The 16,716-nt window shown below is 38.5% G+C and overlaps 1 protein-coding gene across 8 annotated transcripts in view; it reads left to right on the forward strand.

The window, feature by feature from the left end:
* The window catches only part of MBNL2 (muscleblind like splicing regulator 2), a 173,751-nt gene that overhangs the window by 124,498 nt on the left and 32,537 nt on the right, over positions 1-16,716 (forward strand). For 4 of the 8 annotated variants that reach the window (XM_031001266.3, XM_031001265.3, XM_031001269.3 and 1 more), the window contains exons 5-7: positions 1,962-2,225; positions 11,898-11,951; positions 12,584-12,737. In XM_031001266.3, the coding sequence (XP_030857126.1) occupies positions 1,962-2,225; positions 11,898-11,951; positions 12,584-12,737 (472 nt within the window). The remainder of the gene's footprint in view (positions 1-1,961; positions 2,226-11,897; positions 11,952-12,583; positions 12,738-16,716) is intronic. The other 4 variants (XM_031001270.3, XM_004054661.5, XM_031001268.3 and 1 more) reach the window with 1 other exon arrangement.

Genomic DNA, 16,716 nt, shown 5'->3' on the forward strand with positions numbered 1-16,716 from the left:
AACAGGGCTGGTAGACAAAGACATGTTAAAATGAATCACAGTGATTTTAGCAGAGCGGCTTTTGGTTCATTTCAAACCAGGAATGAAGTCAGCTGCACACAGAGCACCTTGGTAGGAGCTTGATGGCTGGTCCACACCTATGATGCTATCAGACAGAAGTCATTCCATTGATGGAGGAAGGCTTGCTCAGAATTCGTGGGAACATCTTAGTGATTTTTTATTTTGTGCATTTTATGAACTAAAGTTAGAATGTTGGCTAATATCCAAAGTAGGAGGAAACAATTAACAATCTGGTGATTCATGCTATTTACCTTCAACCTGGCCTGGTCACTGGTCAGTGAAACAGTATTTCCTAAGTATGTCTGACTTACACAATACTTGAATTTCATGTCAGGGGCCCTTCATATAACATCACTAATGATCAGCGTGATGATCATTTACATATCCACTTTGGAATTGGAGCCTAAAAATAAATAACTTACGATTCTACTCATAATTATTTCCTGCTAATATTTATGAGCAGAGAAGAATTATATAAGCAATATGCATATGTTATTTATGCTATTTCATGTTATCTATATGCAGGGCATAATTAAGAATACTCTTCAAATTCTAAAGAAATATTTTTTCATACAGTAAAATCTTGATCCACCAGAATTCCCAGGGGATAGAGAATCCTAGTTACTTGAGATTTCAAGATAATTTAGCATTAAAGAATTTTTAAAATAAACTATTTCCCTCCTTTTTTTCTTTCTCTATATCTCTTGCCATATTTCTCTCCTTTTGTCTTTTTTTTCTTTTCTGTGCTATCAAAAATAGTATAGTGACCTTAAAAATGAAAATTTTGGTGTCTTAGATATTGTTCTTCTGATTTATGATTATGTTATCTTTGTAGAGCAGGAGAGAAGGAGTGGGAAACAGGAGTGTTCAGATTCCCCCCACCCCACCCCACCCCACCCCACCCCCTTAGAGAGAGGAGGAACAAGTTTGTCGTCATTTTCCCTGATTCTTTTTGTACAGCTATGACCTGGTAGCTTGATATATGGTGAAATTATCCCTCCACACACACAAAACCTATAGCATTGTCAGAATTGTCATACAAGTAGGTGATTGAAGATATATAGAGAGGTAGATAGATTATAGGTGATTGACAGATTAAATAGATAGATTATAGGTAGGTAAGCAGGTATATAGATAGGTAGGTAACTAGATTAGATAGATGATTAATTAATTGATTGATTTTAGATAGATCAGTAGATGATAGATGATGGATGGCTGGATGGATAGATGATAGATGGATGAATGAATGGCTGGCTGGATGGACGGATAGATAGATGGTAGGTAGGTAGATAGATGATAGATAATATTAGGTTGGTGCAAAAGTAATTGCAGTTTTTACCATTAAAAATAATGATAGATTAACAGATAATGGATGGATGGATGGATGGATAGATGGATGGGTGGATGGATAGATAATAGATAATAGAGGGATAGATTGATAGATGATAGATGGACGAATGAACAGGTGGATAGATGATTGGATAGATTGATTGATGGTAGATGATAGATGAAGGAATGGATGCATGGATAAATAGATAGATGATAGATATATGGATGGATGGATAGACAGACAGATAGATCGATAGACAGCTGCATAATATGCTACCCAGGGACAATGGAGGCCTTGTTGCTTTTCCTTTGTTATTTTAGCTGAACTGCAGATTTCGGATTATTTTATCAATATAGATTTTCACCCTAGAAAAGGGGGTAAAACAAAACTCAAATGGCTGTGTCAGAGATTGTGGTTACCTGGGTTCCAGATAATCAATCTTTTCTTGTCAGTGGTACACGAGCCACCATTGAAAGCGAGGCAGCCTCCGCTCCTCCCGCGGTGGCCGGGGCCGCAGGGGCGCCTGGGCTCAGGCTTGCCTCTGCAGCGCGGCTCTTCTTCCCTGTCTTAGGTATGCAGGGAGTTCCAGCGAGGAAACTGTGCCCGGGGAGAGACCGACTGCCGCTTTGCACACCCCGCAGACAGCACCATGATCGACACAAGTGACAACACCGTAACCGTTTGTATGGATTACATAAAGGGGCGTTGCATGAGGGAGAAATGCAAATATTTTCACCCTCCTGCACACTTGCAGGCCAAAATCAAAGCTGCGCAGCACCAAGCCAACCAAGCTGCGGTGGCCGCCCAGGCAGCCGCGGCCGCGGCCACAGTCATGGTAAGTGCGGCCGCCCGCCGCCCCTGCACCCCGGCGCCTCTGCGGAGGCCGCTCCGGGCTGGGACTTGGATGTTCTTCCAAACACTCGGGAAACATGGAAGGCTGCTATTCCTGCTGCTCCGCTGCCTAAGTTTTGCTGTTGTTTTCCCCCTTTTTGTTTTGTTTTGTTTTCCCCTCCTGCCCCCCTTCAGCACAATAAGTAAATCCCTCAGGTGCAGGGAAAGACCTGGGGTCCCTGAGCTCCGTTCACCCTCCTAGGGCGGCGGAGATTGAGTGTGCTCACTTAGGGTCTTTTTAAGAGAGGCTCAGGGGCCTTGTAATGAACATGAAGGTGGGCACCGCTTCAGAGGGGAAAGAAAGGTGCATTTCTGAACCTGAGCACGAGGAGGCACCCAGCTCCTTGGAGCAGCCGTGGAGGACATCTGTGGCCTAAGAGAAGCCCAGAGAGTGATTTGGCTTTTCGCTACTCCCATTTTCTCCTCTTCTTTCACTTATCACAAGGGCAATGCTGGTCAGATTCCCCATCTCAATGAGGTTTTATGCAGAATAGCAATACATGAAACAGATGAAAGTGGAGCCATCCTGGCTGGTGCAGAAAAAAAAAAAAAGACCTGTGACCTAGGCTTGCTTCCCTGAGTCACCCTACTGTGATTAGAGACCAGCAGTACATCATTATCATCGCCTGGGAGCCTGCTCAGAATCTCGGAGAGCCTAACTGTCCCTTAGAGACCAGATGCACCATTATTAGGATCACCTGGAAGCCTGTGGAGCCTCCAGAATCCTCAGCCTCACCCTAGACCTCAGGGAATCAGAATTTAAGTTGTAAAACATCTCCCAGGTGTTTTGTATGCACATTAACATTTGAGAAGCACCTGCCTAGACATTGCTTATCAAACTTGGCTACATTTTGGAACAACCTGAAGGGTCTGACCTGACATCTGTCCCTTTCCCTGAAGTTTCTTATTTTCTTATTTAGTTGGCCTGGTGTGGTCTGGGCAGTGGGATTTTTTTTTTTTCTTTAAGACAAGGTCTCTGTCACCCAGGCTGGAGTGCAGTGGAATGATCATGGGTCACTGTAGCTTTAAACTCCTGGGCTCAAGTGATCCTCCCGCCTCAGCCTCTTGAGTAGCTGGGAACATGCCCATCTAAGTTCTAATTTTTTTTGTAGAGACAGGGTCTCGCCATGTTGTCCAGGCTAGTCTCAAAACTCCTGGGATCAAGCAATTCTCACACCTTTACCTCCCAATGTGTTGGGATTACAGGTGCGAGCTACCATACCTGGCGACAGTGGCAGTTTTTAAAAGCTCCCAGGTGATTCCAATGCATCGCACAGCTTGAGAACTTCTGCATTAGGTTGCAGAAGTTTCTAATTAATTTGTTTTCATGTGAGCTCTCTGGCTTATCAGAAGTCTATGTTAATATGTGATAGGCACTATGCATTCATTCTTTCAAAAAATTTTATGAGACCATGCATCAGGCACTTGCTGGGTAGAATAAATAAATCAGTGGGGTTTCCTTGCCCTCAAGGAGTTTGGAGTTAGTAACTGAGAGCAATAAAATGCTCCTCAATGACATGATAGAAATACTTAATCGGGTCCAGAGGGCATGAAGGACTCAGTGGCCAGTCCTCCCTCAAGAAGGAGAGCTATGACTGCAGAGATGAAAAGTACAGTTTGAAAACACTTTGTTCTAGTTAGCAGCCATCACCTCATACACTGATTACTGATTAAAATGGAAGGGTAGCTGTCACACAAACAAGTTCACAATTACTCAACATTGTTTGCGCAAATGTTTATTAAGGCATGGACCTGTGATCAGTGATAGGGATACAGCGAGAAAGGCACCATCTGCCCTGAGGTAATCACCACCAGGTGCGGAGTGTGTGGTTCTAGAGACCTTTCCAATCTGAGCTATTTATTTCCATACACCTTGAGCACTGGCCTCGTCATCTAAATCACTGTTTTTGTTTTTGTTTTTGTTTAATCTCTGAGTCCTTTTTTTGTCCCTTTAGTGTCCTTTCCTCTCGTCCTTCTCATTCATATGTTATTGGACCTAATTTTTTTTATTTTGCTGAGTGTGAATTCCTATATATGTGGAGATGTATGTATCCACACAAGAGGGTCAATAAAATAGAGAAATTCTCCCTTTTTTTCTTCTAGTAAAAGAGTAGTTTCCAAAACTCATTATAATTGGGAATGGGAGGAGGACAGTAAACTGATCACTTAAGGCTGATAAAAAAGGAATTCTTTCAGAGCACAAATGAGATCTTTTACACATTTTGCCAATGCGACATCCATTCTACTATCTATCCACCTGGTGAGGATCTCATCCCATAGGAAGCAAATTTTTTTTTCATTGTAATCATTATTTTAGGCCAGTTCCAACTTATCCTAATTGGTGTGTTGATTGATGGGCACTAAGAACACATTTTTCCACAAAATTTGTTTATTTATTTGTTTTTGGAGACAGAGTCTTGCTCTATCACCCAGGTTGGAGTGCAGTGGTGTGATCTTGGCTCACTGGAGCCTCCGCCTCCCAGGTTCAAGTGATTCTTATGCACCAGCCTCCCGAGGAGCTGGGATCACAGGTGCATGCCACCATGTCTAGCTAATTTTATATTTTTAGTAGAGATGGACTCAGGAACGCCTGGGTTCAGAAACTTCAGAACCAACAGGTCACTCTGTTCTTTCCCCTGCCTGCTTCTCTTACTATGGCCACACCATTCTCTAAGGTCAGCTTCTCTACAAGACCCAGAACCAAGGCTTTGGACCTCTATAGGGATGTATTCTTACATCTTTTGATGAGAGAGAATGGTGTGTTTTATACCAGCTCTAATTAGGTATTGGGGCAGGGGAAGAAGTTAAAGGTCATTTTGGTGGCTGTCCCTGTGGTCAGTGACAGAATGCTGTGATTGACTCAGCCTGGGTCCCAGTGGCTATCCTTGGTCACTGAGATATGGAATGAGGCCCTGATAATATGGAAATATCAGTCCCTCAAGTAAAAGTTCAGTTCCAGACCACTGCAATGAAGCGAGTATCACAATAGAACAAATCACATGAATTTTTTGGTTTCCCAGTGCATATAAAAGTTATGTTTACACTACACTGTGGTCTATTAAATGTGCAAGAACATTATGTCTGAAGAATATATACATACCTTAATTTTAAAATATTGCTTAAAAGATGCTAACCAATAGTCAGAGCTTTTAGTGAGTCGTATCTTTTTGCTGGTGGAAGGTCTTGCCTTGATGTTGATGGCTGGTGACTGATTAGGGTGGTGACTGGTGAAAGTTGTGATGGCTGTGGTAATTTCTTAAAAATACAATTTCTTAAAACACAATGAACATTGCCACATTGATTGACTCTTCCTTTTATGAAAGATTTCTCTGTAGCCTGCAATGTTATTTGATAGCATTTTGCTCAGAGTAGAACTTCTTTCAAAATGGGAGACAGTCCTCTAAAACCCTGCTGCTACTTTATCAACTAAGTTTATATAGTTTGCTAAATCCTTTGGTATCATTTCAACAATGTTCACAGCATCTTAGCCAAGAGTAGAACCCATCTCAAGAAACTACTTTCTTTGCTGCTCCATAAAGCAACTCCTCAACCATTAAAGTTTTATCATGAAATTGCAGCAATTCAGTCACATCTTCAGGCTCTACTTCTATTAAGAATTCTAGTTCTCTTGCTATTTCCATTACATCTGGAGTTACTTACTTTTTCCATTTAAGTCTTGAACCCCTCAAAGTCTTCCATGAGGACTGGAATTAACTTCTTCCAAACTCCTGTTCATGTTGATATTTTGATCTTCCATGAATCATGAATATTCTTAATGGCATCTAGAATGGTGAATCCTTTACAGGTTTTCAATTTACTTTGCCCAGCTTCATCAGAGGAATCACTATCTGTGGCAGCTACAGCCTTACAAAATGTATTTCTCGATTAATAAGACTTGATAGTTGAAATAACTCCTTGATTCATGGGCTGCAGAACAGCTGTTGTGTTAGCAGGCATAAAAACAACATTAAACTCCTTGTACATCTCCACTGGAGCCCTTGGGTGATCAGGTGCATTGTCAATGAGCAGTAATATTTTGAAACAAATCTTTTTTTCTGAGCAGTAGGTCTCAACTGTGGGCTTAAAACATTCAGTAAACCATGTTGTAAATACATATACTGTCATCCAGGCTTTGTTGTTTCATTTCTAGAGCATAGGCAGAGTAGATTTAGCATAATTCATAAGGGCCCTAGAATTTTCAGAATGGTAAATGAGCATTGGCTTCAATTTAAATTCACCAGCTGCATTAGCTTCTAGCAAGAGTCAGCTGCTGTACTTTGAAGGTTTGAAGCTAGTCCTTCTCTGTAGCTCTGAAAGTCCTAGTTGACATCTTCCAATATCTGGCTTGTCTACGTTGACATCTGTTGTTTACTGTGGCCACCTTCATCAGTGATCTTAGCTAGATCTTCTGAATAACTTGCTGCAGCTTCTCCATCAGCCCTTGCTGCTCACCATGCTCTTTTATGTTATGGAGATGGCTTCTTTTCTTCAACCTTGTGAACCAATCTCTGCTAGCTTCCAACTTTTCTTTTGTAGCTTCCTCTCTCCTTTCAGCCTTCATAGAATTGAGGAGAGTCAGGACCTTGCTCTAAATTAGGTTTTCGGCCAGCGTGGTAGCTCATGCCTATAATCCCAGCACTTTGCGGGGCAGAGGTGGGTGGATCACTGGAAGCCAGGAGTTTGAGACCAGCCTGGCCAACATGGTGAAACCCCGTCTCTACTAAAAATGCAAACATTAGCTGGGCATGGTGGCGCACGGCTATAATTCCAGCTACTTGAAGAGCTGAGGCATGAGAATCGCTTGAACCTTGGAAGGCAGAGGTTGCAGTAAACTGAGGTCATGCCACTGCACTCTAGCCTGGGTCACAGAGTGAGACTCTGTCTCAGAAAAATAAAAATATAAATAAATAAATAATAAATAGATAAATAAATAAATAAGGTAGGCATTGTCTTAAGGGAATGCTGTGGCTGGTTAGATCTGTCCAGCCCAATAAAATTTTTCCCACATTGGCAATAAGGCTGTTTTGCTTTCTTATCATTTGTATGTTCACTGGAGTAGCACTTTTAATTTCCTTCAAGAACCTTCCCTTTGCAGTCACAACATGGATAACCTTGGCACAGGAAGCCTAGCTTTTAGCCTATCTTGGCTTTCGACATGCCTTCCTCACTAAGCTTAATCATTTCTAGCTTTTGATTTTAAGTAATAATCTGTGACTCTTTCTTTCACTTGAACACTTAGAGGTCATTTAAAGTTATTAATTGGCCTAATTTCAATATAATTTTGTCTCAGGGAATAGGGAGGCCTGAGGAAGGAGAGAGAGGGGTGATAGCCAGTGAGTGCAGCAGTCAGACCATGCATGACGTTTATCGATTAAGTTTGTGGCATGGTTCATGGTGCCCCAAAACAATTAAAATAGTACATCAAACATCACTGATCACAAATCATCATGAGAGATATAATAACAATAAATTTTAAAATATTGTGAGAATTACCAAAATGTGACAAAGACACAAAGTTAGCACATGCTGTTGGAAAAATGACTCTGATAGACTCAACATAGGGTTGCCACAAACCTTCAATTTTAAAAAACTGAAGTATCTGCAAAGTAGCATACAACAAAGTGCAATAAAACAACCTATGCCTGTACTTATTAACACAACATATCAAGGTACTAATAGTGACCTTAGGGCTGAGCCCTGATTTCATCTGCCTGTTTCCTCAATGGACCAGTTTTAACATCTGCAACCAATATATACTTCAGTCATTAAAGGAACAATACACCTAGTATATGTCAGTGGTAGATGACCTGGGGTGATGGGGATAAGAGGGAAAATGGCCATTTACACAAACAGGTCATTTCCCTGCTGCATTTCTTCAAGTCAAAGCTGTACTCTTCTGTGTACCCTTCTACACATTTTCACATTACATTCATGGTTACATTCATCAAGCTGCATAAAGATTATTGCAGCGGATGCCAACAGTGTTAGTTACCATAGTTTCTTGGATTGTTACACTGTGCCCAAATTTGGAGTTCTGATAAGTCAGAGGATCTTGCAGCATCGTCAAAGACAACCCAAAGGAATGTAGTTTCAGAACATAAGCCAGGTTCTTTCTGACAATGACATGAAAATTACTGAATCTGTCATGTGTTTTTAGTTGAAGTGAGAGGCTCATTTGAAACCAGCCTAGGTGCTGTTGGATAAAGTCAAAGTATTGCTACTCTAATAGCAAAATTACTCAGTACACAGAAGAAAGACTATTACTTTATTTCCTTATTTAAAAGGACAAACAGGAGTGATGAATACAGTTAGAAGATATTAATATTCCATTCACCTGACTTCCATATAGAAACCCCAAGCATTTCCAGGGTGAAATTTTTATTATTGTCTGGAGATTTCCTGCTTATTTTGATTAATTAGATCCTTAAAAGGAATGGAAAGCTTTGGAGTCTTATTCTTTTAAGTACTTCTTAAAACATAACCATCACCATCACCAGAATTTTTTAAACATGAGAATAAGCCAGACAGAACTTTTCTTTGGTAGTGTTAACACAAAAGGTGTCTGATCTTCATACAAGCAATCTTTGCTCACATACATCAAAACGGAATGACACAAGGAAAGAACCATTTTGCAAAAGGAAACAAGACAAGCTGCCATCAGCTAGATACGTTTCAATTGTTCAGTAAAGTCTGTACACGAACTTTGATTGGCATCCTGCTTGTCTACCTTCTTTCCTACTTTAAAGTGGTAGCTCTGATCATTGTTGTCAGTGTTTTCTGACCCCTCAGATCTGGTCTTTGCCTATCATGTCTGATGTAGGCACTTGGTTCGATTACCTTGATTTGCAGGTGAATTGGTCCTCAATCCAAAAAAAAAAAGCCTAGCTGCCCATAGGACCTCTTCTGACTCATCACTCATGCACACCAAGCTGGAGAGGCCCAGAGAAGCAAAGGCTCAGAATGTTGGTGAGGCCAGTCAGATGGATTCCAAGTGGCTGATACATAGTGAGGGCTCAATTACCTGTCTTGGTGCTTAAGGAGGATCTTAGGATACACTGGGCTTGGTGACCTATAAGATCTGTTCTAAGCCTGAAGATCTTTCAATGTAGGTAAACATATGCAGCAGTCAAAATCACCAAAAACTGAGCATCTGTATATGAAAATGCTGCATTATAACATGATTATTCATCCACATGGATTTTTAAAATACATTCTACACATACCTGCTTCACAATGCGAGATGAACAACATGTTAATATGCACACCCCACCCTCCAAGACCTCAGTGTTTACTTTAAAAGGAGAGATCTGCCTCTAATAAAGAGAACTCCCACCACAGAGTGGTAGAAAGAGATACATGTCACTGTCCTGCTCACTCTAGAGTTCTCAGTTTTTTTACATTCCTAGATTATTCTAAATTCTATGGAAATTAAGTTTCATCACACTAAGACAGGAAGAAGAAGAACATTAACCTTCCAGGTGACAATCCTAAAGGGAAATATTTATTATTTTTCATTGTACTTGGAGATTTCATTAAATGATTCTTTGTTAAGTCAAAATTTTGTTCATGAATATCAGCCTTTGGAGACATAATCGCTCATCTAGTTAACATGTCAGAAAAGATCAACCCATTAGTGGATTCATTCTGTAAATACTTAGGACTGCAAATGGGCAGGGGAAAAATTGAGTCCAGAAAGTTAAGGCCAAAATGATTTTGAGTTTAACGATCCAGTTCATGTTCTCAATGTGCTCTATGAGAATAGGCTTTGTAACCTTCTTTAGCTGATGCAGATTAATTGAAGCTCAAAAAACAAAAGAAAACCCTGCACTACTTAACAATGCAAAGCTGTGCAAGGATGGAAGATTCGAAACAAAAATGGCATTATGGAAGTTACATGATGTCAAAGTTACATGCAAGGAAAGAATATCCAGTACACAGAAGTTTTGTCAGCTCATTGTTTTTAACGTTCACAATTGTACTTTCACAACATTGATTTCATGTTGTTCGATGAGTCCGATCAAAACTACCTTCCCAAACATTTTCTTCTCCATTGGCCATTCTAAATCTCTTCTCTGCCTGTAGTCCTTTCTACTTGATTTCTAGTCTCTTCCCCTCCATAGCTCTCCCCTTATCCCCTATTATCTCCATACTTTTTATCCTGAATTATAAAACAATAATAAACATCCCTTATTTATCCAGGAAAATGTCATTAACTGTTTCCCATTTTAAAGGTTTAGTACTATCTCATGTCAAATGACAAAGTTCTATTTCAGAACTTTAGAATATAATATTTGTATTTATTAGACAAACCTTAGGGACTTACCTATTGTGCTAAGCATAGAAAAGGGTATTTCATTTTTTATTTGCATTGGAGCAATTCCTTTGAATTATTTGATTTGCAAAGAATTCCATCATAGAATTTTTAGTTTTTTTCTTTTTTTACAACAATTAACAAAGAATAGGAAAATTTTTCATTGTGGTCTAAATCAATCCATATTTGTTTTTATTTCAGTTGTTTAAATGAAACTGTCTTCCCAAAATTATGGTTCTAACTTAAAGATATTATTTTACTTCTAATCTTTCAAGCAGTTCTTTGCTATTATTTTTAGCTGTTTGCTATTTTTAGCTGTTGTATTTGTTCTTTCCAAGAGTTCCACTTTTCATTAATGGGGTTGCTCACTGATTGTAGCTAAAAGTACAAATAGAATTACTAAATAGAAATTATTTTGATACCTGGGGACACTACATACCTTTTAAAGGTTATTTTCTTAGTAGAATCCGGTAAGTTTTTTGAGATAAATGAAATGAACATTTCAAATGTAGTAGAAAACAGAATGGATGATAAGTTGGTTGTTAGAAACAAGATGATGGAATACAAGTGGGGAATTCTGGAAACTCACTATTTAAATTCAAGGCACTAAATTTGGAACTTTAGTCCACATTACAAGACTCACACTAGCAGAGTGAAGACAAGAATTGAGACAATTATCCACATGATTCAGACAAAAAATAAAGATCCAAACCCAACAGTTTCACCTAAATAATCTTGTGTTTGAATATTTTTTTGCCTGAATTTTTTGTCTCAGTTCGCCACTTCATTTTGTTAGGCCAGCTATGAATTTTAAATTATTTTTATGAAAAATTTCAACTTGGGTCATATCCTTACTCGATGGACTCATTATTTCATATTTGAAAACTAACTTATCAGAAGTTCTTCGATCCTATGGCCCTTACAAATTTTGCATTTTTTTTCTGAAGCAATATAAAAAATGCTTATGGTGTGTATGCAAGCTGCTGTTTTAATTAACTTTCCTGAATTTCAAACATCTATATTTTACTCTCTTATATGCTTTTAACTAAGGTATAGTAGATGCATTTTTGCTTCAATACTAATTTAAGGTGTAATATTCATTTCTTTAGAGAACATTTTTGTTGTTGTGCATGCCTAGTGTTTTGTACGTTGTATATTGCATTCAGAATATTTTTTTCCTTCTCACCTATCCACAATGCAATGCCGTTCCCATGATGCACCTCTGCTTGCTGTTTACCTGTATGTTAATTCGCTTGAATCCCATTGGCCCACTGCCATCATGTGCTCGCTGCCTGTTATTAAAAGACTCAGTCGACTGCCAAAGCAATGAAGCGACCTCTCGAAGCAACTGTAGACCTGGTACTTTGACCTTTCACCTTTCGCTTTGCATGTAGCTTTTCAGAGAACCATCTGAGATTTGTATTACTTGTAAAATATTGGTTGCAAACAATCATTATTATTAATTTACGGAAAAAATCCAATAAGGTGTTTAGCCATCTCATTCTCATATGTAATCTGTGAAATAAATTAATCCTAACAAATTTTAATACCTTTTCCAAAAGAGTGAAGCAAATTTAAATTATTTGACTCAGAAAATGTTCATTATAATTTGTATTAACCTTTAAATTCAAGAAATTGCCATTTAGTTAAAGAAAAGAATAGGTATTAATAATAACACCAATGCTTCGTCCCCCCTTAGAATAGTTTAACTCATTTTAAAAGCTGAAGCCATTTTTTTTGTTGTTGTTGCTTGATAGTTTTTCTTTTCCTTAGTTGAGATGCTACCGTTTTGGGTTACAGAAATCATGCTTTCGCTCTCAATAACAAATTCTCACTCATTCGACATTGCCGCTGTTTAAATTAAGGTGCATGGCAGAGGCATCTCCTTAGCTGTCACTTTTAAAAAGAATGTTGCAATTGATGATCTCTGTGAACATGGAAGGTGTGTTTGCTTTAAGTTAGACATATCTTATCGAATTCTTCATTTCTAGGCCTTTCCCCCTGGTGCTCTTCATCCTTTACCAAAGAGACAAGCACTTGAAAAAAGCAATGGTACCAGCGCGGTCTTTAACCCCAGCGTCTTGCACTACCAGCAGGCTCTCACCAGCGCACAGTTGCAGCAACACGCCGCGTTCATTCCAACAGGTATGTGCCCTTACTGCCCTACGTCCTGTGCCCTTCTGGTCATGTGCTTTCTTCTCATTTCTTTAAGCTGTTTGGTGGCATCTAGTTTGCTTTTGAAGGTATAATACAGTTTGAAATTCATCGTTGTCCTAGCTATCTAAATGTATTTACCTTACTTTGAATGATAGCTAAAGACTGTTAGGATTCTAAAGCCAAATATTTGATAGATTGAAGAGACAGATTTAACCCATGAGAAACAGCAGTTAGGGCTTTTGGTTTCTCGTATTTGCACAAGCCCTGTAAAATTGTTTATGTAAATAAGACCTTTTATGTGTGACAATTGAAATTTGTCCTTAACTCTGAATGACCTAAAAACAACAATTCCAGTAAATACTAACCATTTTTTTCTATTTCTATTCAGAGCACTAAAACAATGAGGCTATTCAAATTAAAGCAATTCTCTACTCATATTTTTATATTCATTCTATCTCTTTCTCCATCCTTCTCAACTTTCACCAAGTTCACAAGTATATAGAGCTCTTATCCTCAGTGTCTAAGCCAATGCCTGATACTATTACGTACCATGTGCATTAACTATGATTCCACTAAAAGATCCATTGTAATAGTCATAGAATCTTAGAGTTTAAAGGACTCTTAGTGATCTCCTCATCCAGCTGATTGTTTTACAGATGAGAAAACTGAGGCCCCCTAAATGAGAAGTGACTTTCCAAGGTGCCACAACTAATGAGAAAAAGAACTGAGTTTCCCTGTGACCAAATCCATTTACATCACATTCTACCACCTGGGCCCACCTATATATACACATTCCACAGAGTTCTCCTGAAAAAAGAAAAAAGCAGATAAAAGTGAATTTTTAAATAAGTGACCCCAAAAAGTCAGATAAAAGTAAAAAAACAAAAGTATAAAGCATGTCATCCCTCCCCCATTTGCACCGACATCTCTAACCACAGACACACACACGCACACCATACGCAAAGATAGTCACCTTAATTGACCATGTTTTTCGCCATTTAGTCAATGTTAGAAGCAGGGGGTAACTTAAGTCCTGGTGGGAAGACCATCCATTGAGTTCTTTGAAAGTCAACATTCTTCAGCCCACGATAGTGAAATGAAAGTAAATATAAATGAATAACAATTCTAACAAAAAGAGTTTTTTGATTCAAATCCATTAGTTTGAACTTTTTGAGCTTATTATCCATTTCCTTAAATCCCATAGCTTATCAGAGTTAACATCAGAGGGAGGTAAAATATTTCTGTGATATTCTTTGTATGAAATCTACACTTTGAAATGGATTAGTAACCTGTGAACAATACATATTTTAGTTAAGATATAAATGATGTGAGCAAAGTGGTTTTCAATGTTTACTTTTCTTATTTTAGTTTTGAACCTATCTTAAACTCACAGACTTGTAGAAGAAATCTCTAATGCAGCATTTATTAGGAGTTCACTTTTGCCCTATTACAGCCTTAATTAGTGACATCCCAGTGCTGTTACAGCATAGCAGTGCCTTAATATGTAATCTAATTGAAATAACACATTTGTAAAATAATTACTAGAAGGTAAACTTACATTAATGTCCTGTGTGGTTTCTACAAAGTGTGTCATTGTAGACCTCTTGGCCACTAGATATTTTAAGATAAAAAAAAATTAAGGAAGAATATACTGAGGGGAAAAACGTAAAAGGAGAAGCCTGTTTCTGAAGAATGGATGTCACTGCCATTACCATGTCCTGGGAATACCTATGAAGCTCTGGTGCTAAGCCTGCCAAAAGACTCTGAAGCCCTCCAGCACATGTTTAACTCTCAAACCCAACAATGACTGATTTGTTAAATCACTGAAAGAATCATCACTTTAAAATGTTCCACCTGGAAGCCTTTTAAACATTTCCAAAGCAAGGATAAACAACATCCCTTACGCAACGACCTGATTTTTGTTGATGAAATGTATTTCATGAAGGACCCATACGGCTACATTGGCTGCTGTGGTTGTGTACTTCCGCCCTCTGGTGGATTCTTTAAGAACAGCTTAAGTGTGTCTGGCAACCCTCAACACAGTGGGCTTTGGAAGCCAAAAAGTGGATCCTAGCGCACCAATACAGTGACTAGAAGGGTTTCCATTTCTTACATGACGTGAATATCAGAGTGAACAAGCATGTGGATCTAGTGTTCTGAAATGGTATTTCAACTGCTAAGAATTTTCACATTTCTCTTAAATGAGGAAAGAGAAAATAATTTTATTAAAAGGAAATTAAAATAATCTTTCTCCTGCTTAAACCCATACCAGGAATTTTATTGTTCATTTTAGCTTAAGTTTTTGCTTCTGATTTTCTTTCTTATAAACCCATTTTCAACTTTATTTCTAAAATGATAATGGTAATAATCACTCATTGTTCATCATTGTTGGTTTGAAACCTCTGCAAATCAAGTGAAGATGTTCAAAAATAATTATTATAACTTGGTACATAGAGGACCCATTACTTTTAAATGAACAGATTTTGATTTTTCTATAAATGTTTTACGTAAACATAAATATGAAACAAAAAAAGCATTTTATGTTTTCCTGAAGGTTGCCCTTGATCAAAAACCATTCATAATTAAAGCTTTTGATATGATACTAAAATTCTCCCATTGACACAATGTGAATTTGGATTTTAGGAATTCTGCCTCCAGGTTGCAAAGATATTAATATAAAATTTTATGCAAAATATGAGAGTCTTCTCCCAAACTATGCTAAGATAATTATTGCCCTGCTTGATGCCCTAGCACATTTGCCATGGGTGGGAGTTTTCTTTTTTTTTTCTTTTTCCATTGGGATTATTTTAACCAAGTAGTTAGACTTTTTCTTTTCTATGTTAGGAAAGTGGCAAAACCACACACACTTACAAAAATAGCAGCATAATAATTCTTGGCATTTCTCTGACAGGTTTATTCTAAGTTACTGTAAGTGTTCTTATAGACATTATCTCATTATTCTTCAAGATGTTGCAGTTCTGTTAGTGGCAGGCACGGTTATTTGCATTTTGCAGATGGAAAAACTGAGGCTGTGTCTACACCGCAAAGTGGAACTACCCAGATAATTCTGGCTCACAGATACGACAGCTGAAATATTTGTGCAACTGAAGCAGAAAACATTTGAGAAGTCTTTGTTCATAGAATTGGTGCCTAGTGAAATGCTTCAGCTGATCAGAACAAGGGCAACCCACAGAATCCTTCCTTGATTTATTCATTATATTGGACGTACAGAATAAGTAGAACAGGGGACAGTGCCCAGATACAGCCTAATTATGAGAAACGTGTAAATGTTACATCAGATTATCACATGACTTGGTGAAAGATTGATCAGTGTTTAGTGGCATCTGTATCTGCATAAGCACAACAAAATTTATTCCATTCAATTCAGTAAAACATACCTTGAACCCGTGATATGTTCTGGGTTCCAGAGCCAGTAATGAGAATACAAAAGAGTTCATAAAGAGGTGAAAACCAAATATTATACAGAGGATGAAGGAGTACCTGAGGGTCTGGGCAAAGCTATTCGAGAGTGAAGGAGAGGAGACAATGAATTCTGCCTTCAGCATGTGCACCAGGTGGTGGTTACGAAGGATATGGAGAAACAAGACTTTCTGAAGTAGGAGAAATTTGCCTAGGAGTTTGAAGGGAAGCAAGATTTTATCAGTGGGGGAAAAGCATCCCAGCTGGGACATGGGAAGAGTGTACTTGAAGAATAGAAAATTGTCCATTGTAGCTATAACATGAAGTACATACAGGGTATATGCAGAGAGTAGAGGATGGGAGTGTTGTACAAAGGCAGAGATGGGGCTTGCTAAGAAGATCAGGACCAGAATCTGGCATTAAGGGAGCCACATATGCATAAGTTATGCATTTCCAATATCACATCACTATTAGGCCACTTAGAGAGAGAGGCTCATGGAATTAATTTGGTTAAGGATTTCAGCCACATCCAGGACTGAAGCCAAAG

The sequence above is a fragment of the Gorilla gorilla genome, chromosome 14 (genome assembly GCF_029281585.2).
Source record: "Gorilla gorilla gorilla isolate KB3781 chromosome 14, NHGRI_mGorGor1-v2.1_pri, whole genome shotgun sequence".
In the NCBI taxonomy this organism is placed as follows: Eukaryota; Metazoa; Chordata; class Mammalia; order Primates; family Hominidae; genus Gorilla; species Gorilla gorilla.